Source organism: Pangasianodon hypophthalmus, chromosome 12 (genome assembly GCF_027358585.1).
Source record: "Pangasianodon hypophthalmus isolate fPanHyp1 chromosome 12, fPanHyp1.pri, whole genome shotgun sequence".
Classification (NCBI taxonomy): Eukaryota; Metazoa; Chordata; class Actinopteri; order Siluriformes; family Pangasiidae; genus Pangasianodon; species Pangasianodon hypophthalmus.
In genome coordinates, this window is record NC_069721.1 from 6757412 (window position 1) to 6784291 (window position 26880).

Sequence of the window (26880 nt, forward strand, 5' to 3'; positions counted from 1 at the left end):
TAGAGCTACAGCCCACGAACCATGCTCACTGTTGCTTAAACTGAATGACAGAAGACAGGAAATGCTCAGCAGCTATGGCTTTCCCATAAACAGCTGTAATTCTGAGTAGAGATTGCTTTTTTCTTTGCTGTCTGCTTTTATGTGCTTTTATGTCCTATATTTATAACTATAAAGTCTACTGAAAAACCAAAACCTAAGGTCTACTCAGATGTAGAAAGCATGGTTGCCTCGAATGCATGGTAAAACCCATTTCAATGGCTATTCAAAACTAATCCAAACACTACACCATTGGCCGGTAGGACAATAGGACAAAGTAGGACAAAGTCAAACACCAAAACACAAATATTTTTCCTCCCAAACCCCATAAAAAAACCCTCAAAATTACTATTACTGTCGCCACGACAACTTGTGCTGATATCTATCTATTCTCCAAACACCAAACATGCTAAACAGAAAAGCTGCAAAAAAAAGAATAAACTTACGGTTTCGTCATCTGTCCTTTTGTATAATTTGTACTTTGATTGGACAATGCGTTGTGATGAATGTGCATACCCTGTGATCACCTTGCAAATTTGTATTTACCACCTCCGATGTAGAGTTTTGTTTTTCTTTTGTTCTTTGTTTTTCTTTTGTTTGATTTATTAGTAATAAATAAGTCTGATTTATTGTTTTTGTCCAAATGCTAGAAAGTGTTGGATGTTTTCATGAGCTTCTTAAAATATCTAGTATTTTTGCATATATTACCATAAATAATCAAAGAATATCTGTGTAATAGACGTGTGTAATGGACCATGCATACCAATTTGTCTTGCAAAACATTGATATAATTCATTTTGTCTCAGCAAAACAAATACAAATAGCAGCAAGAAGTCAAAATTTTGCCCAAATTCTACAGGAAATCTTGCAGACTTGAAGTGTGGCACAGCAAAACAAAAAGCTTCACTGCCCACTCTCTTCCTGTTACATAGTCTATAGTTTGGGTTTTAACCTCCTCCACCAATACAGTCAAGCACTGGCAATATATTTGATACCAGAAAGCAACTGCAGACATGTAGACAAATTTATTCCTCTCCCTAGCTTATCTTCTTATCAATAACATCTACTATAAAAAATGATAAAATTAAATATATAAAAATGAAAAGTCTTTCTCTTCCATAGAGCACACAGATTTCTCTTATTCTTTATTAAATATGACTATCATGAAGTTTTAGTTTTGTTGTGTAGATGTACAAATTGCATGTCGATCTAGCTAATATCTTATGGTATCTTATAGTGGCAGTCCAAGACAAGAACAAGAAGGTATTGAATAATGGCTATAAAATAGAGGATCCAAGTTACCTTTGCCCCAGGAGAGCATAAGATCTTTGCTCTATCAGGGCAAGAGCCATTTGTATCTCACATCAGAGATATTGATTTGGTTGTGGAGCCTGCTCGCTCACTGTAAGTCATTTACAATCATTTACAACTGTGAAACTTACAAGTTTTTTCAGCACATATATATATATATATATATATATATATATATATATGTATGTATGTATGTATATATATATGTATATATATATATATATATATATATATATATATATGTATGTATGTATGTATGTATAGTAATATTAGTTACTCATAGATCTCTGTATTTCTCTATATTCTTTTACAAATATCTATCCAAATTATTAGTAAAGTATTATTACTATTAATAATAATTAATAATAAGTATCAAGTGTCTGAGCCATGAGTTGCTGTTTGCTACATAGAGTTTATGTTCATGTCGTATTCTTTAGTCGTCATTAGTTGCGTTTTTGTGTTTGCACTCTGTTCCCACGTAAGTAGGGTCTGTCTACATCCAGGGCAGAAGCATGGCTCATAAATCTGTATGCTGTAAGCTCACCAGTTTGGAGGTTCTGCTCATAGTTCTGTTTGTGTTGATGACTGGAATCGCAGTGGGACTTATGACCATATTAGCGCTTTACATTAACTTCCAAGAGCACAGTGAGTCATGTTCCTTGGTGATATTTTCATCTAAAGATATTACTGGATGAATAAACTGTATAATATAATTATAATATAAATCTTACACAGAGGTTACAGAAGATCCTACTGCCTCTGAAAAATTTGGAGAAAACCCCTATCTGATTGGAGTGGGTCGAGCAGACTGTACTGGACCAGTAGCAGATGTGCCTCTGGTGAGCTGGGCTTATATTATACATTTCCATTAACAATCCATTTATTGACTATAACTGTGGCATCTTTCCTAAGAGTGAGTTCAGTCAAAGATTTTGTGCTGCATTTTGTATTGAACTGGAACAAAGGTTAATACATTTATAAGATTGAAGCAGGAACCACAGCTACAGTGTCAGGGTGCTTTCACGCTTTCCTTTTTTTTCAAGAGAAAGGGCAAGCCAGAACACCCTTTGTGCTGCTATATACAGTATATATTAAAAAAGTAGTTAATGCGACACACGCACACACACTGTACATAACAATTCTAATACCAGCCCTAGCTAGTATTGCCTATCTGAATGCATACTATCTAGATTAGATTTATTATGAGTAATAAAGATTAAATAATTATTGGTTTAAATGAGGAAGCTGTTTGCTTTTACTATAGATTTGGAGGTAAAAAAAAACAAAAAAAAACAAGAGAACTTTAGCTGCTTGTATGATTTGACTGTATGCATCCATAGTTAAAGTGGGATGTCACATCACATACTGTAACAAAAAAGATAAAAATTATTACTTGTTATTTTGCAATGACGGATTAATATGCGTATCCAGTGAATCATCATAATTATGTGCATATCAAAATGTGTTACATGAAGAAGGACATTTTTCGGAAAACACTTAGAATAGAATGGAGTTTTATCTGAATAAAAAATAATAGATAGTGTTTCATATAGAAAGAAGTCATCTTTGGCCATGGCACCATGAATTATTTATGTATTTATAAATTAGAACTAAAGTAACTATACTACAATATCTGTCAAGAATGCAGACAAAATATAGCATGGTAGTGAGTATTGAGAAAATAGACACAAACTAACCAATTTCAGATGGAATAACTTGCTTTTATTAATTGTAAATATAACCAAGAAGCAGTGACAGTGAGTCACTTAGACAAACTAATTTTACTGCTCTTAAGTAGCTTGCCATTACTATTATGAAACCATTAGGGTTTAGACTTATAGCATATGATATAGACATAAATCGATTACACACACACAGGAACACAGTTTTTAACCAGCAGATGTGATGTGAGCTAGAGAGCCATTTTGAGTGCAGGACAGTCTCTTATATTTGCTCAGAAAAGTTGCTAGATTTGTCACTGTAAAAACTGACTGTAAATTTTACAGTAATTTACTGGCAGTAAGGTTGCCAATAAAGTACTGTAAAATATTACAATAAACATTATTGTAAAGTACTGTAATATCTTACATAGTAAAATTACACATAACCCAGTACATTTGCTCATTTGGGTGATGCTTTAAAAAAAAACAACAACTTACAACTGAGCTGAAGGACCCAACCATAGCAGATTGTCTCTGGGATTTGACCACACAACGTTCTAATTTGCAACTCAAAGCTGTAACCACTGAACCACCACAACTAACTTCAGCATCAGCCAAATGAGTAAAGAGAATACTGTGGTGTTCTAATCAAAAATGCTGTCCAAACTCACAGGACTTTTTTTTTTTTTTTTGCAAAAGATGGGCTATGCTAACTCTGATCAGACTGCAGGAGGAATCCACACTCGCTTGTTCAGCAGGGCCTTCATTGTGGATGATGGCAACAAGAGAGTGGTGTTTGTGAGTACTGACATAGGCATGGTCTCACAAAGACTAAGACTGGAGGTAAGTCAAAGAGAAAAAGAAAAATCTTCAGTGCTGAATTATAACTCCAGCTGGTTCGTATCTCAAACTGACCCGGCTCTTGTAGGTGCTCAAGGCACTCGAGGTGAAATATGGGACTCTCTACAGGCAAGACAATGTAGTTCTGAGTGGCACACACACACACTCTGGTCCAGCAGGGTATTTCCAGTACACCCTCTTTATGATCACCAGTAAAGGCTACATCAAGCCCTCTATCCAAGCTCTTGTGAATGGAATCGTGAAGGTGTGTTACAAATTCATCACATCGCTTCTGTCCTTGTCTGCTGTACAGACTGTTTAATCAAAACCATTCACAAGTACAATTGGCCTCATTATCATCATGAATAGTAATATGTACTGATTGTCTAATGTTTATGCAATGTCCATGATCTGCTTCAACAGAGCATTGATGAGGCGCATAAAAACATGAAGCCCGGGAGAATCTTTTTGAACAAAGGAAATGTTGTGGATAGTAACTTCAACAGGAGTCCACACTCATACATGAACAACCCTGAGGAGGAAAGAGAAAGGTATTATGTGTAATATGAATACTGTCTATTTATACAAATATAAGCTATTATAAACTATAGCATAAGTGATAAGTAAGGAACTTGATTCTCACACATTCCACAACATTAAATCTAACTATAAACTGATAAATGTACAATGTGTCATTCTTTAATTAAGAAAATAAAAACTTTATCATTGTATAAGAGGAATGGCGCATTCCAGGACATGCTTTTATAGGAAAGTAATTAATGATCAGGTGGTGTGATACAGCCCGATGTGAAGCCCCATCTGTTTAATTCCTTACTTATGCAACTAATTACTATTAGTTGACTAATTGATTATTGGATGCATAAATGCAAATGTCTGTTGAGATACAGAATGTATAAGGTGTAACTATGGGTGATAATTGGTTAAGATTTTATCTACAGGTACAAAACCAATACGGACGAGCAGATTGTAAGCCTAAAGTTCACAGATCTGGATGGGGATGGAATGGGAATATTCAGGTATGCTGGCTTCAAACTAGTATTTCATACAAACTGACGTTTGAAACATAAATTGTGCTATTATGGCAGAATTCTGGTTTTGTATTTATATGTTGTGATCTCAAATTACAATACTTAAAGAAATGTATATTTAATGTATATGTGCACACTTTCCTTGGGATTCCTCTCAGCTGGTTTGCTGTTCATCCAGTCAGTATGAATTACACCAATCACATGGTGAGCTCAGACAATCTTGGCTATGCCTCCTATCTGTTCGAACAGGAAAAAAACATTGGCTTCTTGCCTGGTGAGGTGAGATGTCCCATTTATTTATAGAATTTTTATTAAGTTTGATTCTTAATCCTACAGCTCACAACTGAGATGTGTATAATATATAACTATATCAAACTACTATCAAACAAAAGGGAGAGCATTTCCAGAGTGCCTTGTATCATCGCCCTTTAGGGCCCATTTGTAGCAGCGTTTCCCACCAGTAACAGCGGAGATGTGTCTCCCAATACTCGTGGACCATACTGTGTGAATACTGGGGAGAAGTGTGATTATCTCAACAGCTCCTGTCCTATTGGTGGGGTGAGATACCTTTAGATATACTCATATAAGGAAAATATGATAACCTGTAGTGTTTTGCCATCCCTGCCCTGTACTGTTTAGTGTTTAGTATAAAACAAACCCTATCTTGGTTGTCAATTCTTTGTGGTTTTAGTCTCTTTTCTTGTTTGTATTCACAGACTAAAATGTGTGTTGCTTTTGGACCGGGTAATGACATGTTTGAAAGCACCAGGATTATTGGAGAAAACATCTATAAAAGAGCAAAGGTATTCAGAATGCATAGATAGTTTTTAATATTTTGTACACTTATCTTCCACACTAACGCAGTGTACTAATATGCAGGAGCTTTATGGCAGTGCTCAGCAGGAGGTACATGGCAGTCTCCATACTGCACATCAGTGGGTCAACATGACAGACGTAACTGTACAGATTAACTCTACCCACAGTGTAAGTAACCTTTGAGTAACCAGATTTACTTTGGTTTTAACCCTGGTTCTTGTAAAAATTGTAGGGTTTATTTGTCAGAACAATTAGCATGTTTTAATAAACCATGAGGGCAGTAAATGACAAAGACTGCATTAGCAAATCCAGGTTATAGGGTATAGTTGAGCATGAAGTTTGAACTTATTGATGTATACCACTACCAGGTCAAGACATGTAAGCCTGCACTTGGCCACAGCTTTGCTGCAGGAACAATAGATGGAGGAGGAGACCTTAACTTCACGCAAGGTACATCAATCTCCATTTTATGAGGCAGTTAATATATGGGCTGTATTTAGCAGAGCTGGAATTCCTGAATGAGAACAAGCTCAACCCACCCAAGACCCAGACCGCTGCACTCAAGACCTAGATCCAGACCAAGACCAGTGCCCTGAAGGTCAGGACCCATTTAAGTTTCCAAGACTGAAACCCAGACCATTCCCTTCAGGACTGAGAATCAGACCAATCCTCCCAAGACTGAGACCAAGACCAGCTCCTGCAAGGTTGATATCCAGACCCTGACCAATCCTCTTAAGATGGAGAGTACAAGACCCAGGCCCAGGCCAGTCCCCTTAAGGTTGAGACCCAAACCAGCCATCACAATGTCAACATACAGTCCCAGACAAATTCTCCCAAGACCCAGACCCAGACCACTCTCCTCAAGTTTGAGACCCAGTCCAGCCCTCTCAAGGTCAAGATCCAGAATCAGACCAATCCTCTCAAAACTGAGAGTCTGATTTCCAGACCCAGACCAGTCCCCTGAAGACTGAGTGCCAGACCTTGGTTAGTCCCCTCAAGTTTGAGACCCATACCAAGACCAGCCCTCTCAAGGTCAAGATCCAGACCAATCCTGTCAAAACTGAGAGTCTGAGACCCAAACCAGTCTGCTTAAGTTTGAGAATTTTGAAGGTTCTTCAAAATTTTCAAAACTGTATTTTATAAAGGCTTTTCATTTCAAATGATTAGCTGAAAGAGTATCCAATCTAACTATTAAGAAATGTCATTCAGATTGTAAATGAATTGCAATATTTCCTTTAAGATGGTAAATTTAGTGAAGAACAAACAAAAGTTTGGAGGCTTTGCAGGAGATATAACAATTCTATTCAGTTTTATGTGAAAATTAGGCATACATGCATACATTCTATACTGCAGTACAGAAACAGCTTGGAAAGAGGTGATTATTATTTCAGCATACAGGAAGGAGAATGCAGTTTGAGACCAAAAGCCAGAATCCAAATACAGACCATACTCTCAGAAATGAGACCCAGACCAAAGATACTTTTATGTGGTCTCAAGAGTTTTCAAGAAAAAATGATCAAAGCTCCAACTCAAGTGTATAATGGATGTAGTATAATATGGTAATGGAACACCATGGCAGAAAGTGTCCTGACATCTTTTCTTTTTTAAAGCAATTACCCCTGTCAGAAAGAGGTCCCTTTTACCTTTGAAATATCTGGTGGAAACTACATGCATAAGCATGAGAATCAGCAAAACTTTTGTTTTCCAGAGTTTGGAAGAAGTGGACTTTCACATTATGCAACTCTTGACAGGACTGTGATTAATTTCAATAATTTTAGTAATTGCTATACCTGCTTACTCCAAAAGCCTATTAAATAATTTTAGTCCTAATTTTCCAGTTTTGGTTTCTAATTTTTAACCCTATATTGGTATTAAATTGTTGCTGTCGTTGATACTGATGAATTGTGAGTGGTGCAGATACATGCTCTTTTTCTTTGGCTTATATCACTGCACAAATATTATTCATTTTTGAAATGTTGCAATGTGAGCAATGTGGGATAAACAATGAGAAAAGCTGCTAAACCTTCTTACATATAGTCTACTAGATTTTATTTTATTATATTATATTCTGTTTTTATTATGTATCATTTTTGCACTGTGGGATGAGGCACTAAGGAAAAACATTTCACTACATTACATCACATGCATGTAATGTGTATGTAACAAATAAAGAACCTTGAACCTTCAATCTAGAAGAAGTACATTGTTGTGCCTACAACAACTGTCCTTCCTAAAAAATAGCAATAATGCCTGCAAAGACAGCCTCTCCACAGTCTGCCATTATGAGAAAATACACAAAAATGTTGATTCCAGTTTGGTTAAACATTTACTGTAAGTGTTTGTACTAAAAGCAAGTACATGCCCTTGCCCTTAAAACAAGAAATAGAACATCTTCATTTTCTTTGCCGTCAAATGCAATAAAATATAACCCAAAAGCGATATATAATTTAAAAAATAAACAAATTAGAATTACTGATACAATGATATATATGAATAGTAATAGTAATAGTAGGAGGGCTAGTTGGAACTATCATGATAAACCCTGAAAATATGTCATAATTGTAACAGTATGGCTTTCACCCTCATTTTTTGGCAGTACAGCTCATAAAATAACTCTTGATCCAGCATATTCTATTTTTTTGCATGATGACCTTGAAGTACAGTGACAGAAAGCTTGTAAAGCTTAGGCATGACATTGTAATGTGTGTATGGGATGTAGGTATTTTTTCCATGCTTTTATTTTGCTATTTTGATAGCATTCATTTGCTACTCCTTCTTTTCATAGCGTTTACAGGGATGATACAATTAATTAATTAATTAATAGTGTAACATGGTATTTAATATTGCCAGTGTATTTACATTTACAAATTTCATATTGTGATTACAGCAAATAGACATTGGTCCTGGATTTAATACTGCTTAATACTGCTCCTTGTTGAGATGGTAAAATGGGCTTAAGTTCAAGGTCAGAATCATGCATAATTGAGACACACCTTTGGTGTTGGGAGTGATTTTATTGAACCAATTAGTGAAAAACAGAAAATATCAGAATTCATATATGCAGTCTCTTATCTACTACAGTGGTCTAAGGACTAAATAGATTTATTTTTTCCTTCTTTTTCGTTTTCTATTTTCCATGACAATAACTGAATAGCAGTCCACTTCTAGTCACTGGTCTTTAATAGTGTTCTCAAGACTTTACAGATATCAAGGGTATTCGACTTAGAAATGAAAAAGAGTAAGCATCTATAGATATTGATGGTAATTGTTTATCTGCAGCAACATGACTCAGCAGTTACAGCTGACGATATAGCTTTGGAGTCCAATGGATATGTAGTTACTGGGTTTTATTCGCTGACACGTGACAGCTTTTATTCCTTCATCTGTAGTAAGAGACTTTGCTTAAGCTGTGGGGCTGAAACAAAGTTGTTTACTGTAAGAAACAATTGAGGAGTATGCATCAAAAGAACAGCCATGAGCACAGTTTCAATACAAACTGAACTCATTAGCTCATGGCAGCCTTGTCCATTCAAAATCTTACATGTTTTTTATTTTGCTCATATTATTTCCAAAGATACTGGGTATAATAGTATTCTAATTTTGTATCTGATATCTACATGTACAGGGGCAATTGAAGGAGATCCATTCTGGGATGGTATTAGGGACGCTCTCTTGGGTGAACCTTCCAAAGAAATTCAGGACTGCCAAAACCCCAAACCCATTCTCTTTAGTACTGGAGAGGTAAGAACAAGTTATAACAAAATAATGTCTAGACAACTTTCCTTATATACTTCATCTACAAATAGTTTGTTTCCAGATGAAATGGCCACTCCCTTGGCACCCAGAAATAGTGGACGTACAGATCATCACTATTGGATCAGTGGCCATAGTGGCAGTCCCTGGAGAAGTGAGGTAAGTAGAGAAGGACACACCCATATTAGATTTGTTTAAACTAGCAAGGGCATGTCAACTGTATGATTTGAGATGTTGCCTCCTTCATATTTTTCTAGCACTATGTCAGGAAGACGGATCAGACAGGCGGTCAAACAGGTGAGAACATGCACACATACAGCCCAGCAAACATTATCAGATGTAATCAGAAAGTTTAGTAAAGTATTTGAGAGGTTCTAAGAAGGTTATGCTGCAATGTTACAGAAATAATGTTCCTGCAATGTTCTGAAAACATCTGCTGTGGTAATGAATTCCCACAATGCTACAACCAATGCTGTAACAATGCTACAGCCATCTGTGGCCAGATGTCCAAGAAAACAAAAGTGGCTGTCTGTGGGAGGGATGGCATACACTTTCTCCTGTCAGTCAGAAAGACACTAACCATTTGTAAGAGCCTGTGCGTCATGTATGCAGCAGAGGGTAGTTAACACTTTTCTCTGAGTGCGTTAAGCTGCACTGTGACGTAGCATGAGCAGAAGTTTGAAAAGATGTTACCCAGTTGGTAGTTGTTGCATCATGGGGAGAGGTAGCTAGTGGGTAGAAATTTGCAAATAACAAATTGGGAGAAAATGTTGGTAAAACAAATTAAAAACAAAAAGAATATTACCAGTTAGACAAAAACTTTATAGATATTATAGAAATATAAGTGGTAACGTTATTACAACTAAAACATTGCAGCAGCACTGTAGGAATATTGCTAAATGTTATGTTTCACACAGAAAACCTGACAGATTGAATGTTCTAAGAACCAAAGGTCCTTTCAACCATAACAGAATGTCCTTCTAAACTAAAATTGCTAACTAAATGTACACTTCAATCAGCCAGTAACCATTCTTTTTAATGAATCATTCTTATTATGGCTTCTCCATTCATATCAATCTATTTAGTGAGCACTGTGGTCCAACACTTGGAAAGTGCTTATGTTTATGGGAATAATGATGTTTTATATCCATCTGCTTTAGGAACTGGAGTCAAAAAATACTTTCACCAACACAGAAGTGGTCATTACTGGTCTGTGCAACATCTATACACACTACATTACCACCTATGAAGAGTACCAGGTATCAGCATATAGCCATTTATTTTTGTTTTTGCTCATAATTGACCAGAAAAGGGGTTGAAAATTTACAGAAAAAATTAAATGGTGAAAATAGAGGTATTGTGTCACAATAATGTGCAATTAGAAGTGTAAGTAGCTATTTATTTTTAAATGTTGGAAATTTATTTGCGTGCCTCAAGTTATATAAAAAGTTACAATAGTTAAATTTGGGGTCAGGGGAGGAGATAAAATTTGTACCTTTTCTTATTTCATAGGAAACTGAATGACATTCAAGCGTGGTGATTCAAATTCAAACAAATTTTTCCTTAAGATCAGGTTCTTTCTTTTTAGTAAAGTAGCTTTAATATATGAAGAGTGATTAAGACTAACAAGCAAGCGGTTCTTGTGCAGAGATGATTGGTTGTGGGACCCATACAAAGTTACAAATAACTTTAAATTGCACAGAAATTGGATCGGTTGAATTGGTAACTGGGCAAAAGAAAAAAAAAATTGAGTCATTAAGATTTGACATTTGTGTAATGTCTAAAGAAGGAAAATGCAAGGACTAAAAAGAAAATATTACTGAGTAAGAATACAAGTATAAGTACATTTATACTCAGGTAATGTAAAAATCCCCTAAAACAATACTGTACTTATGTATAGTAATGAAGTATGCTTATGTAAGCTCTTTCAAATTTTGGTCATTATGCATAATTTTGTATATAATCTACTGAGGTAATGTTCATTCATAGGTGCAGCGGTATGAAGGTGCTTCCACCATCTACGGGCCTCACACTCTCTCAGCCTACATTCAGCACTTCAGAGGCCTTGCCAAAGCCATTGCAGAGGCAAGAACACTATTACTATCACTATTAAATAAGACTTTTTAACTATCACAAGATTTTTGTGATGAAATTCTCGTCCTGGGTTGCACAGTGGTGTAGTGCGTAGTGTTGCAACTTCCTAGCCACCTTCAAATTCAACCAGATAGGTAATGCTAGTTACATATATAGCTAAGATCCTATTTCACACTTCCTAACTGCCAGGGGCATTATATAATCTGTGGATACTTCCTTGTGTACATGTGAGATTTTCCAACAAAGTCACATACAGATATTTCAGGGATTCCTGACTGTTATCCAGGGTTCATAGAGCCATAGTTGCATATGTACCTAGCATACTTTTTCATCCTTCCTAACCACCAGGTGTAACACTTGGATAATGTATACCGAGCTTGTAATAAGGAACAAGACTCACTTTAGAACATATCTAAAAGCTACACCACTGGAAGGGTCGAGTTTAATCTCGTAAAATCTGGAGAAAGTGCTTGGAGGTGTCCAGGTAGCAGCAGCACAGACTTCAGGCTAAAGGGGCACATCTCTAAATGGAACATGAGGAGTTATTTCATGGATAGTGGCATAACACAGTATGGACTGAGTGTAAAGCCCATCTGTAGTCCAAAATGATGATGCCGTCGTCCACCCAGGGGGTTAGTCTCAGAAAAGGGACCTCACATGTCTTACCCCATAATATAATCTGAGTACTGGATGGCTACAGTTTGGAGCAAATAATACTTCTGGGCATGTATCAGGCCCAGCAATGTATTCTCTGCAGACTCACTCTCATTGAAATTCAGTGGACTGATTCACAAGGTTGGGTGATATAACACAGGGCACGCCAGAGTCATCTGGCCACCAATGTATGTGAGGTGAACTTTTAGCCAGAGCATGAAACCACCCAAATCTACTGTTCAGTAGACCCATTTCAAGTCAGTATTATGCATAGGCTGGATTCTCAGATGTCCTCCCAGTTTCCATGTGGGTTTCCCTAGGGTTCTCCGGTTTCCTCCTACATTACAAGAACCTGCCAGTAGGTGGACTGGCTGCTCTAAATTGCCCCGAGGTGTGTGAATGTGTGTGAGCATGATGCCCTGCTATGGCCTGGCATCCCATCCAGGTTGCATTCCCGCCTCACACACAGTGTTCCTGGGATAGGCTCCAGATCCACTGCCACTCTGACCAGGAAAAGGCATTTACTGAAGATAAATGAATTCTGACCATATTTTCTTATTTGTGCTTTAAACTCCATGGAATGGAATGCTCTTCTCTATAACAGGGTAAGACTGGAGAGTTACCGAAAGGTCCTGAGCCTCCTTTTTTCAAAGACAGTCAGCTGATCTCACTGCTACCAGCTGTGCCAGCAGATAAAACACCAACTAACACTACCTTCGGTCAGGTCCTGGAGCAGGTCAATCCTCTTTATAAAGTGGTGAGTCAAACAGATTCTGGTTACACTAACTATTTACACAGACTAAATGATTCAGACTAAGATTTCATTGCTGGATGAATGTTGTGTTTATGCAGGGAGAGGTTGCATCTGTTACTTTTGTTGCTGGAAACCCCAGAAACTCTGGAGACATGGTGGGGCAATTGAAAGTTAATGTCACACTTGTTATAGATGGTTAACCTTCTACCTGCAATACAGCTCCTAATCTGTGAGCCTTCTGATTTCAGAGAGACAAGACCTTCATCACAGTGGAGAAGTTTCTCACGACTACCAGCACATGGGAGGTTGTTCATACAGATGCGTCATGGGAGACAAGGTAGGGGAGATTTAATGAGCGTTTTCCGTATGTGCATATTTATCTTACTGTTATATAATGTGCTGTTTAAATGTGCTTGTTTTTATTAAAAGCATAACCTTGGCCACTTATAAGATCACTTCCCCAAAGGTGTACTCTGAGTTATCTTACAAGGTGCACTCAGTGATAAGGCAGAAGCTGAGTCAGGGCCATACTGTGAGCTATCACTGCACCACTAATAAACAGAGGCCACAAAAAGATTATCAACAGAACGCTTGAGGAACCTGTTTTCCAAGAGTTAATATGGTAGCTGGACTGAAATGTTCAAAATTTCAAAAACTACAAAAATCAGTGGGCTTTGACCTTATTTTCTTTCTAAGAATGTAGTTTTCCACATTGCTGCATAACCATTAATAAGTATCTGTGGTATGTCTAGCAAGTAGGTGAGAAAGTTTCCTGAGTATAAATATGACATTTCTGAATTAATTCTGAAGCCAGAAAAAACACCAAAGGCAGAAGGTAAGCAAGTAATAAAATATGAAGGGGGTGTGCTCTTATAGGAAAATAAACAATGACAGGGTGATGTGATACTCTGAGTTACTGTTACCAAACAAGGGTTGTTTATTTTCCTATGACAGCATGTCCTGAAGTGATTTATTCCTCTTATATCACAGCAATTTGCCAATTATTACATTTTTTTATTTATTAAAGAACAACACATCATACATTTTAATCAGTTTATAGTTATGTTTAATATTTTGGAAGATCCTTCCCGGTATCAATTATTTTATAGCAATTATAAACCATTAAATATGGTCATGTTATCAACAAACAGACTTTCCTGTGCAGGAAAAATTAGCTTTACCTTTGACTGTTCACTGGAGACTTCTTCCAAAAATGCTAAATAAACATCTCCTACTAGAAAACCCCATGGACACTTTTTAATCCATTTAAGTGAAGCGTCTTCCATTCAATTCTCTGTGTAAATTATTACTATAGGAAAAATAATGTATTAGAACAAGTCCATTAATACAGTATAAACCTGTTAGCTTGTCTGAGCTGCTGTTATAGAAAATAAATCAACACCTTCTGACCAATCAGAATTGAAAATTCAACAGCGATGTGGTATAATTGTCATCAAAAACATCCATAGTTCATGACTTTCCTCTGGAAACTGGTGGTAGTAGGAAGGACATGGGCTTGAAATTAAAAATTTAACCTCTGTTATGGATGTGACATGAAATGAAAAATTCAAGTGCAATCTGCACAGGAATATTATAAACCACATCCATAAAAGTCATATTAGAGTAATGTTAACCCTCGGCTGCTTGTCTGGAATGGTTGCATAACCAGTTATCACTGCTTTTATGACCTTGATGTACATTTTGTTTAGGAACTAGACATAAAATTGATCTCGTCTTTGAGTGCATTTGCTTAGAATATATGGGGACTCAATCGAACTATTCCAGTTCAGCTAATTCAGCATGCTCATGTTAAAATGTTACCACAAATGCCTTATTTCTCTTTCTTACCTGAGCTATTATTAAAGCATATGGACCTGTTTTTATCCTTATTGTGCTTAGGGTGAGTAGGTTTCATAGTATGCCATGTCTGAAGTGGCTTTTTGTGGTTCAAATTGCTTCTCTGAAGTGTTAAGACAGGTTTAAAGGTCAAGAGTGATGACAGAGAGATTGGATCATGAAAAAGCTCTCTCTCTCTCTCTCTCTCTCTCTCTCTCTCTCTCTCTGTGTGTGTGTGTTTCAGATTTTACTGGATTAAAGGGACGGGTGGTCAGAGCAACACCACAGTGGAGTGGCATATCCCTCTCTCAGCAGAGACAGGCACCTACAGGATTCGTCACTTTGGACACTCCAAAAGGCTTAGTTTTCCCAGTCCTGTGATCACTCCATATGAGGGCACTTCAGATACATTCAGAGTCACCAAAACACTCTATTCCTTTTGAATGCTCAGTGCCTTCATAGTAGGACAACCATCAAGGAGCTGCTGCCATCAGAGTCTTCAATTAGATGAATGTTATGTTGTAATGATTGCCATAATCACTGTGTATGTTTGTAAAGTAACGTCTTTGTATTTGGACTGTATGAAATAAATTCTTTGTGGTTATTCCTAAAATCAGAATAAATGTTGAATTAATTTCCACAAAAAAATGAAATAACAGAAATAGACACAGAATTGAACAGAATTTATTGATGGACACATCCAAATTATCCCATTTCTCCCTCTTATTTCGCAGCATAATGATGTTTTGAATTTGAAAAACCTCCCTGTCACCCTCTTCTGATTTCCCCTCTAGTTCTTATGCCAGTCATTGAGACAGATGATTTGCAATATCCTAAAATGTCTTACAAATAGTGTTGGAATTCAGGTATAAAAATAAGTTCTAAGTGCTAAACACACTTTAATACTGTCACTGTTAGGCATCAAGGTATCTGACAAAATGTCACATTCTTCATCCAACAAAAGATGAGGTGGGATATTCAAAGGTTTTCATAGGTAGCAAGCTTGGAAATATTATCATAAATGTCATAGCACAGAGAAAAAAAAACTTATAAAGCTAAAAAACAAAGTGTAATGCCAGTTTAAAAAAAGAACAGAGAAAAGACAAAATGCCTTGCAGCATGATAGTATATGTTTAGGTTTTTGTTATATTAAAAATTCCTAATATATATATTATTTATTAAGGTAAATACTGAAACACTTGCACCACTACCACAAACTTTAAATACCAAAGAAATCAATATCAAAGCTGTATGGCAATATGACATCCTTAGCAATGGGGCAGTGTGTTTGTTTTTGTATATTATAGTCTTAACTATACATTTAATGGCAGTTTTAATAACCCTAAAAGACACCAGATTTAAATTCTGATCTCATACACAGGCAGGTTTTACAACCTTGTCTCTTTTAAGAGCTGTATGGGTGCTATCTAATGACTTTTTTCCCCTAACAACTTGTATGAAAGGTATTTTATGACAAAAACTGACTTGCGTTCTATATAATGAAGGGTGAACTGGACAAAGGTGGCATTCAGGCAACATTAGCATTCATCTCTGCTCAACTAAACACAAAACACATTCATTCATACAGAATGGATGTTCAGACACTGTGCTGCTTATGAGTTTTAGAATACACCATAAGCATCTCCGCGGGTGGTGACAGCGAACGCTGGATAACCCTCGTAGGTGGCGTAGGCTGTCAGGTCCTGCCCCAGAGACACAGTTTGTTTGAGCTGAGACGCAGCCACAGTGCCAGTGGTGTTGGCGATTGCATAACCTGGAAACAGACAGGAGAAATAAGAGTTAACTGTTGTTTTGGCGTCTAAGACAGAAATGTAAGTATTTATGGACTCGTGAGTTTATAGTACGCTTACCAAGCTTGCCGTGGTAGGCTAGTTTGAATAACAACAGAACTATCCACTATCTCTGAAAAATTTGAAAGTTCAATTCATCATTGGAAGTCCAATGGCAAGGACTGTCAACGTGTGTACAGGTTTAGCTAGCTTACACAGAAGTGAACTTATTCTCTGGCCCTACTGACCACAAACAAACCGGTCAAATTTTATTTTATTTTTTTATTTTTATTTATTTATTTTTTATTAGGATAATGACATTCATTATTTGGATGCATAACATTTTATTTATTTAGTTCATTATTAGTGACCATTAGGTAATGATATTGAATTCGTAATGTAAGTGTACTTCATAAAACAAAGTCTAATGTTACACTATATGGCCAAAGGTATGTGGACACCTTAACAATGAAACCCATATTTGCTTTTTTAACATCCCATTCCCGATTTAGTTCCCTGTTGCTGTTATAAAAACCTCCACTCTTCTGGGAAGACACTAGACACTTTTGAAATGTGGCTGTGTTGATTCAGTCACAAGAGCATTAGTGAGGTCAGGCAGTGATGTTGGGTGAGGAAGCCTGGGGCGCATTCGGTGTTCCAGTTCATCCCAAAGGTATTCAGTGGGGTTGAGGTCAGGGCTCTGTGCAGGCCACCTGAGTTCTTCAAATCCAACCTTGGCAAACCATGTCTTCATGGAGCTTGTGCACAGAGGCATTGTCATGCTGGAACAGGTTTGGGTCTCTTAGTTCCAGTGAAGGGAAATTCTAATACTACAGCATACAGAGACATCCTATACAATTGTGTGCTTCTAACTTTGTGCCAACAGTTTGGGGAAGGCTCATATATGAGTGTGATGGTCCACACACTTTTGACCATATAGTGTATGTTTGCAATTACTTTTTGTAGTGTGCTAGATTCAAACAAATGTTTCTAAGCCACGTGCCTTTTACCTGTGATGGGGATCCTAAGGGCATACATTGGTAGGAATAGCCACATTATGTCATTTTCTATGTGGATTAGTGTTTTGCCCCACCCTAGACTGCCACCCCAATGAAGTCATTGGGTCTAACCTGAATATCCCATTTGTAAATGGTCTTGCTATGTCCCTGTTTCCCAGATATTAGTGGTACTAATCACACTAACTAAAAATTTTGCAGCAACATTGTAGGACATTCTCAGAACACCCAGAAATTTCATGGAACCAAAAATTTTGAGACATTTTGAAAAAATTGAACGAGAGTGAACAATATTAGAGATTTGTCATAACATTTCAGAAATCTTTTAAATTTCTTAGCTGGGTTGGCTCTTTATATTTTCTCTTTTTAAGATTATACATGTTTAATAAATCTCAGTCTGGTCACTCAACAAGACTTGCTCAACTTGCTCAAATTTAAGCTCAAAAAGTGTCTTTAACCCAATAATGTAACTGTAATAAAGTTATAATAAGTATATTACAGACCTTACATACCTGGGAATGCCACAGCAGCAGCGGCTGCGGCAGCGGCAGCGGCAGCAGCAGCAGCAGCAGAAGTATCAGCGCCCTCTGTGTGTAGACCCAGAGTCTGCAGTGCATGCTCCGCTGCGTGGATTTTGGCTTCATCCACTGCTGCACACAGTTTAGCTGGGGTGAACGGGTGTCTACAAAAAAGAATGGTAAGGATTAATGGTTAGGTGCCTTGCACATTAGTGAGGTTTTTTGTCAATCCAAAAAGTCCCGTTAAAAAAAAAAAAAAAAATGCAGAACAAATTACCCCAAAAGGTCTGACAATTGCTGACAATTACACCATTCATTTACAGCAATCTGCTCTACATGCTCAGTTAAATGTTAAATGTGTTCTAACTATAAAAATATTAAGCAAAAATAAGACTTTTTACTGTGTATATGAATGTTTGGTGCTATGGTACTATGGTAAGGTCCAAAAGTCTGATCCAACATCAAATGACTAGTTTTGTTTATTTAATCATAAGATTTTCTCAAATTATATTTCTCAAATAAGATTACATCATTCTTTAGTCAGGAAAAGTTGAAAGAAGTCTATAATAGAACCAGAGACAATGAAAAATGCATAAGACTTAGAAAACTGTACTAGATGAATCAACATCTGGTGTTCACTAGTAACAGATGGTGACAATTAGCACTGTGTGATGCGTGTAATTTCAATTTTAATGAAATATATTGGCATCAAAACAATTTTCACAAATGAAATGACTCAGGAAATAATTATATATATATAAAATTTTAGAAAAAAATTCTCAGCTTGAAAAAAATGGATGCGTCTAAGCTTAAAATAATCCTGAAACAATTTGTTATTATTATAATCATTATATTATATTACATTATTCAAATTAATATAATGTAATCAATTATATATCAATTAATAAATTAATGAAGTGGTAGTATTTGTTTAAATTAGTAAAGTTCTAGTCATTTTGAAATGAAAACCGTGGTAGTAGGATTAGACTTTTAGGTAGGTGCAGATACAAAAGGAAGATTGAGAAGGGTTCAGCTTACATGTTAGGGTACTGAGTGGCCAGAGCAGGGATGGTGACTTTGTAAAGGAAAAGTTGCCTCTGATCTGGTCCAATGGCTGAGTGAAGTTGATACACTGGCTGTCCCCAGTTATTCTTCTGACAAATATCTTCCAAGATCTTTAAAATGGAAGACATTACATATACGTATAGCTTACAGTTTTACCCTCATCAAGAAATACAGGCTTTATGAATATCCCCTGGTAAAATTATTTGCATTTCCATACTAGAATTATAAAGTATTCCATACTCTATACCAAACTTTGTATTCGCTTTTTTTTTTTTTAACAAAAAAAAAAAGCCTAATTAATTTCAAATTTGGTGGAATTGTTGATAACTTAGTGTCCAATAATATCTGATTGAAATCGTGATGAACAGACTGCTTGAAATAGTGAAGTGACGTTTTCTGATTCTTTGTGTTTACCTGTGGAGCATGTTTGATTCCCTGTGGTTTCAGGGTGACGGGGTTCATGGGCGTGAGCTCCATGCCAGGGAGAAGATCGTAGAGTTTGTCATCAGGGTGTTTGTCAGACTTTAGCTGATACGTGGGGCAGCCACGGCCCACGCCTGCATAGGCGAGGTAGCCTCGACCCCCCAGCCCGCGCACACCTGCCGCCCCTACAGGCATATTCATGTAAATTTCTAGGAATGCAAGAAGGCATTGAATCGAATCAAATCACCAGAAATCACCTGGGTTTCGATCAAGATTCAGAAAGCTCCAAGCCAGCACAGTACAGGCTCTGATACACCGTCTAAGTAGATCTGATTTGTGATGTCAATTTATTTGCCGATTGACGCTGATGTCCTAATTTCTAGTAATCACATGACTGTATTATGCAGGCATGGAGAACAACTTCAGAAAAGTGCTGCATCAAATGCCACATAGTTCATCTGACAAGCAAATGTCACACAGTACAATGAAACATTTAGCTTATTTCAGATATGTGCGCTTGTCTTTTGGACTTTATTTTACATGTTTCAAAAAATGCAATTATTATTAATAATGTTATAATTAATAATGTTTAATACAACATTTGATCAGTACTTGTTGATTTGGATTTTGTTGCAGTATAATTTGCAGGGATCAGCTCGCTCAGAAATTGTGAGTACTTGTCTAAGACACTCACCTCTGACAGAGGGCGGACGCACCAGACCCCGAGTGCTCACATGGCCCTTAGCAGTGGGGAAGCGGAACTGACTGGGTAGAGCTGCATAAGCATGAGGTGCATAAAACACTGGGGCACCCAGGTATGCAGCTGAGGGGTCATACATCTGACCCAGTGTGTAGGCGTAGTCGCCCTGCAGCAGAGCTGCCCCTCGTCCTCCTGTGCCACGAGTGTAACGCACATAACTGTCTTTATCCACTGGCTTGGCCAGCGTCACTTCTATAGGAGAGCCATCAATCACCTGAAGGATTAAAGTGTTTATTACTCACTGTGTCATTTGATCAAAATGTGCTACATTATATGGAATGAGGTTTGAATGTTATAGCCATGACAACATGTTTCTTCACCTTTCCGTTCAATGCGTTCATAGCTGCAATAGCATCCTCTCTCTGAGTGAAGTGAACAAAGGCGTAGTCCCTGATCTTTTTCACCCTCTCCACTGCACCTGTGAGGACGTCACATATATCTTTCAATCCTGCCACCAAGATCCCTTGATTTTAATTAAAAGCATAAACCAAAGAGATGAAACATAAAATTTTGTGATAGGTAGGAGCAGAATTCAGAGAAGAGCAAGTTAATGGCTCAGGATGTCAAAATGCTGTACAGCTCTTAAAATTTTGACATTTTTGCATTTGAAAAAAACCCTTAAGACATTCGTGCAAACACCAGGACCTTTTGAAAGTGGGATTTTATATCATTCATTCATTCATTCATTCATCTTCAGTAACCACTTTATCCTGGTCAGGGCCACTGTGGATCTGGAGTCTATCCTGGGAACAATGGACATGAGTCGGGAATACACCCTGGATGGGATGCCAGTCCAGGGCAAGCCACCATTCACACACCCATTTACACACTCATTCACACCAAGGGACAATCTAGAGTAGCCAGTCCACTTACAGGCATGGTTTTATGATGTGGGAAAAAAACAGAAATCCTGGAGAAACCCCACTTGGACATGGGGAGAACACGCACAGAAACTCCAATTGAAGCAGGGGGATGTGGGTCCCCAATGCACTGCCATGCCACTAGCGTTTAAATTTTTTCTTTAAATCAGATCCAACCCAGTAGAATCCAAAAAAAATTGGATTGGGTTTGGTGTGTATATTCAGATAGTGAATTTTTGAATTACCAGGTTTGATGGCATTGAACTCCTTCTCAATGGTCTCTTCTGTCGTGGCCAGCATCAGGTTCCTGATGTAGAGGATCTTCACAGTGGACATTGTGTCTTCATCCACTTCCACTTCTGGCTCTGCCCAGTCCACAGCGATGGCATGACCCCACAGCTGGATCCGGCCTGTAAACACAGACAGTCTCAAACTGTGCCATGCATGGGCCTTGCAGGTTCTTTAAACAAAGTAAAGAATGTTTGCACAGACTAGCTGGAGGCTCAGTACCCATTGAAACTACACTCTTAAGAAATATTTGGTTTGATACTCTGAGGAAACCCTTAAATGTTTAAAGGTCATCCATTCCGAAAAAGTTGCGAGTAAAACGTCTTTAGAAAGACATAACCTTCAACCGTACAATGAACCCTCAAGCAATCTTTTTTATCTAAGCGCTTCTTGATGGAAATGTTTATCACTTTCTGTCTCTCAGTGTGTTTTTACCTGGCAGCAGTTTTCTCCTGGCCATGGCTGCAGCACGGTGGCTCTCGTACTCCACAAAGGCAAAGCCCCTGTTCTTGCTCTTGTCAGCGGCACTGGGGTAAACAATCACCTCCACCACACCATCCGTCACCTTCTTCATCTCAGCCAGGATCTCCTCTTTCTTCTTGGTTTTCGGGATGCCTCCCACAAACAGGCGGCAGTTGTCCACGCTTGCACACACACCCAGGAGACGACCGTTCCTAAACCAAAGTTAGGAAATGACTTGCAGTTAGCTGTGTGCTGCAGTCTCAAAATCAATCATATTTTTTTGAGACTTTGTCCTACCTAATTTCATAATTATTGAGTTGCTTCATGGCATTCTTTGCTTCTTGTTTTGTACTGAAGGTGACAAAAGCATAACCTCGGTTGTTGCCATTGAAATCCATCATCATCCGTACTTCATATATTTTGCCAAACTATAAACAGAAAAAGAAATAATAACTACCAGCACCATAACCTTTCTCCTTTTATGATAATACCAGGCTAAGAGAACGTAATAATAGTTTACTTCACAGTGTAAACTATCGCACCCCTAGAAACATTCCTGTTATGTTTTAGGAATGTTATTTAAAAACAAACACCCAGAAAATTAGTTTGAATGTTCTTTGAACCAAACATACATTTCAGAAGATTCAGATAACCCAAAATTTTTATTTGGCCAGGTGTCATCTACCAACAGATTTGGTGTAATGTCTTTAAAAATGTCTTACTTTTTCACAAAGAGGCACCAGCTCATCCTCAAAGAGGTCCCGAGGTAATTTGCCCACAAAGATCTCGCTGCCCCTCTCTGGTGGTGGGCCTTCCCAACCAGGTGGTGGACCTCCGTATCTCCTCTGGCCATTTTCCTACAGGACAGAACAAGAACTGTGATAGATTGCCATGCAAACCAAACTGAACGTCCATAGATCGGCAGGTGGAGATCAGCCCATTACCAAAGTGCTTTGAAAGAAACCATTTGTTATTGCAAGGATGGAGTGATGGAGGATTATTTAGCTGAGAGATTTAATCTCACCAGTAGACTGCCTCTGTACTACTTATGACACCTCATCCAGCTCATTGATGGCTCACATAATTAGCCTACTTACTATCACTATTGTGATTCTGACCTGTTCTTAAGAAGAATCAGTATAATCTTTAATGTGAGATGGTTTTGCTGAAATCCCATGCAAATAATCCATGGTCATAAGAAAAATAGGAACCAATGAGAATCTATACAGTGGAGAAGGTATTGGTATTTGCCATAACGTTGGTACTGAATACTTCTGTAGCTCATATTTAGATGCACTAGTTTGACAGATGTGGACGGCACTGCTCATTTTTCAGCACAGGGTGGTGCTATAACTATAAATACTCTTCAAGAACTATTGGCTCCCAATGGTATTTCTACACCAGTAATATCATAGGTGACAAGCCTCTTGTGTTCAAAGTTCATGAACAATACAGAATTCTGAATTCAGACGCCTTAAAGGGAAAGAAAATCAATATTTTAAAGCAATTTCCTAATATTTTTTTGTGAAATATGTGCTTTCAGACTAAAATATGGTGGAAAATGACCTCCACTAGGTTTCCAATTAAACCTGCAAAGTTCTAAATTCATAAGTATGGAAACATTCTCATGACATTATAGGTTACTGTATGAATTATGATAGAGGGTTTTTTAAAGATATCTAATGATCTTTTCTATATATACATACAGTTCTGTGCAATAGTCTCAGACATTCTAGGTTTTTCTATCAATTTTGTCTTTCATATATATTTTTAAAAATAACTTTTATATCAATTATAAATCCAAACAGGCTTATTTTAAGCCGACTGCATTAGTGTGTTTATAATTTCTTCCCCCCAAAATGTAATGTTACACAGAAACCCAATAGAGGTTGTCTGAGATTTTACCTGCAGAGACAAAAGAACTCTCATGAGTTCTCCAAGAAACCTGGAATACCATACCATTTTATTTCCTTGGCAATCACCATAATACTATAAATAAAAATTAATGTATTCAACAAATAATTGTGATTTGATTTAATTTTTAATTGGGTGTGTTACTGATTACTGTTATTACCTAAAAAGTTATTTCTTTTTTTAAAGGCCTCTTCACTTTACTGTATTTCTTTAGATGTGCTTCGCTAGACTTTTGCACATTACTATAACACACCACTACGGTGAAATGATCAAAAAGCTGAGTCGTAACACTAAATTCTTCTGTTCTTTAACATAAGATGGAAATACAACATTAAGTCTTTGCATTAGTCATAGTTTTGCCATCTCATCTGATGCAGGGAAACATGTGGATGGTCATTTTTCCAACATATGTTATATTAAATGCTTTATTTTCACACACAAAAATCATTTTTAAAACAATTTAGAATGTGCAGCAAATATTCTTGTGCCAAAAAAGTGTGGGAATTTTTACTGTACAATTATACTGTATACTATCCAATTATAAAAAGAGAATAATTTCTCTTAAAGTGCCTCTATCCCAAACCCAGCTCTATCTCTTTCTCTGGACTTTGGCCTGAGGCAGGGCATGCTGGGTATTGTAGTCTGTTGTCAGTGGTGGCTCCTACCTGGTGCAATTGATATCCTGTGCTCTGGATGAGAGCGCGCAGTGCAGCCTCTTTCTGCGTGCCAGTCAGTCCATCCCCGCATTTTTGATTGGTTTCCATTGTGAGTGATTATCAGCAATAAATCAGCAAAATTAGGGGTGCTCACTGAAATTAAATCAAAGTTCAAACACACGTGAATGACAAGGCAGAGGTGCTGATTCATGCTCAGAAGCCATGGCAGCTCTTTATTTCGCCTTGTCGAGATGCAAATAGTGAAAATTCTTTAACTTTAGCTTTAAGGAATTAAATATCAGGTCACAGTGCAGAATTGTCTATTAGCGTTGCATATTTAGCAGATAAATAAGTAGAAAAGTTAACCTTACAAACAGCGAAAGCTATATACCAAGCATCTGGTAGGATATGTACTTGATCCAGGTCATTTTCACTCTCCATTTTAGATATTCATGAAAAAGGAGATCTCATGTATATTGCTTCTCTCTGTAATGGCTAGTGTTAGCATTATGAGTGCAGAGAGACATTTTTCTCAGCTCCAGGTCAAGGACCGCTGTGTAATTATTAACTGAAGTGAGCCAGCACGACTGTATTTGCTTAAACTGAGGGTATAACACTATGTTTCTCTCCCAACCCCCAAAATTAGCATTAGGAAAATAAATCCTACAAAATGTCTTTGTGATCACTGCTAGAAGTGCTCCATCAGCCAATCAGACCAAACCTTATTAACCCAAACTGCAGATGAGCCTGTTGTGTAACCAGCTTGATTGAATCAACTGCGAAGAAGATGGACTACTTCTAATAATCAATGAAGTGCCTGTCTTTGTCTCTTTTACGCTTTGCTTGATCAAAGCAGGGACATGAAAACCAGGCACACTCCTCTAGCATAAGGGTCAGATAAGACAAGACTGCCATTCATGTTCAATTCATATTTGCACTTAAGCATCATGATTATTTCACATGTGATGTGTGTGTGACACAACAATATAATGAAAAGTTCTTTTCTTTCACCTTGCCATGATACACACAAGTTTTAGCTGCCTGACTGATTCTCCTTCATAAGCATTAATACTGCATCACTAATGGACACACGAGAGCTCATCCTGAATTCTTCAGGCATCCTGAAACAAGCACTAGGCTTCAGGCTGGAAAAAAATAGATCACTGATGACTAACAGTGAAACAAACTGTGGACTGGCAATTGATTCAAACAGAAAAAAAAATCATTATGACTGTTGCCATGATTGCACTCTATTGACAAAAAAAAAACATGTAGGCAAACACCTTTGATAATAGAGTCTGTTTTGTGGCCAAGCATTAGGCTGCACATTATGGAGATGGCCATAATACAGTAGGAGAAAGGTCCATTAGTGAAATCCGGGATATCTGCGGTGCTCTCCACTCTAGCCTGGTTACCGTTTGCATAAACAAGATAACTAGACGGCATCTTATCTGGCTTAGATCAGTACCTGCTTTTTGGAGCTGTGTTGACCAAAGCTTAAATACACACTGAACTGAAGGCCACTATGTCCTGTACTGCCTGAAAGCAACACTCGCTCTGCTTAGTGTGTATTTTTAGTGATAGGAAGATGCTTTTCTTTTTAATTGTGCAACTCATTTATTTGTTGTGAAAATTTAATTTTCAAGGAAGTTAAATCCGTGCCTAATGGCATTATGCCTGTACTAAACAAAGCCATTAATTTCACAATGATTGTGTTGTGTGCCTATCTTTTTCCATTCCAATATTTATCAGCAAGAAGTGATTAGCAAGTGAACACACAACCACTACGTACATGGTTACTAGACACATTTCAGGATCATCCACGTAGATCCACTATGAGGAGCAACTCTACTCCCCTTTATCAGCTGAACTAGGCAAATAAGTGGTGTACAGTGTGCTCGTCAGTGCTAGCCATCATAAAGGAAGTATCGATTCCCTTTCTTTACATCCCATCTGTTACCGTGAGTCCAGCTGATTCCTTATGGTGGCCATGCAAGTGTCTCACCCCTTTCTTATGTACTACCTTTACAATCATAATGGAGCATCAGTTCACAGGTGACAAACATAAGCAAAATACTAGAGTCCTGAAACTGAGTTAGTCGAACATCTTCTTAAGCTGCCTCAATGAGTTGCACCAAGCCATAGAGCAAGAAAGTGGGGACTTACCTGAGCAATTTTCAGAGATCAACACATGGAAGACTCAGACCTTCATTCTGGTAAACTGGGCAACATGTCACTGGGGTGATTCTGTAATCACATCATATCAAACTCCAAAGGTTCACTGTCCTGGAGCTACTTTACAAGCTGGGCGGGTTAAACGTTAA

General features: G+C 37.6%; 2 protein-coding genes across 5 annotated transcripts; one reads left to right on the plus strand and one right to left on the minus strand.

The window, feature by feature from the left end:
* Window positions 1-1382: 1382 nt before the first annotated feature.
* Window positions 1383-15919, plus strand: asah2 (N-acylsphingosine amidohydrolase 2). Of its 2 annotated transcripts, none has more exons than XM_026914654.3 (21): window positions 1383-1440; window positions 1834-1992; window positions 2083-2186; window positions 3708-3851; window positions 3937-4113; window positions 4272-4399; window positions 4808-4885; window positions 5056-5176; window positions 5330-5455; window positions 5614-5700; window positions 5777-5881; window positions 6082-6163; window positions 9339-9454; window positions 9531-9625; window positions 9724-9763; window positions 10627-10725; window positions 11456-11551; window positions 12819-12971; window positions 13067-13123; window positions 13217-13305; window positions 15049-15919. In XM_026914654.3, exons 2-21 carry the CDS (start codon window positions 1860-1862, stop codon window positions 15245-15247), a joined length of 2229 nt encoding a protein of 742 aa, XP_026770455.3. In that variant the 5' UTR covers window positions 1383-1440; window positions 1834-1859; the 3' UTR covers window positions 15248-15919. The 2 variants fall into 2 exon arrangements, with proteins under 2 accessions (XP_026770455.3, XP_053094394.1); XM_053238419.1 differs by having other exon boundaries at window positions 1408-1440; window positions 1831-1992.
* On the minus strand, window positions 15473-26880 carry a1cf (apobec1 complementation factor). Of its 3 annotated transcripts, none has more exons than XM_026915452.3 (12): window positions 26723-26880; window positions 24566-24709; window positions 22709-22843; window positions 22284-22414; window positions 21960-22198; window positions 21482-21646; window positions 20697-20794; window positions 20311-20590; window positions 19608-19801; window positions 19167-19303; window positions 18123-18292; window positions 15473-16578 (listed from the first exon to the last, which is right to left on the minus strand). In XM_026915452.3, the coding sequence occupies exons 2-12, from the start codon at window positions 24662-24664 to the stop codon at window positions 16427-16429; spliced, it is 1800 nt and encodes a 599-aa protein (XP_026771253.1). In that variant the 5' UTR covers window positions 24665-24709; window positions 26723-26880; the 3' UTR covers window positions 15473-16426. The 3 variants fall into 3 exon arrangements, with proteins under 3 accessions (XP_026771253.1, XP_026771252.1, XP_026771254.1); XM_026915451.3 differs by having other exon boundaries at window positions 19608-19825; XM_026915453.3 differs by having other exon boundaries at window positions 16440-16578; window positions 18114-18292; window positions 19608-19825.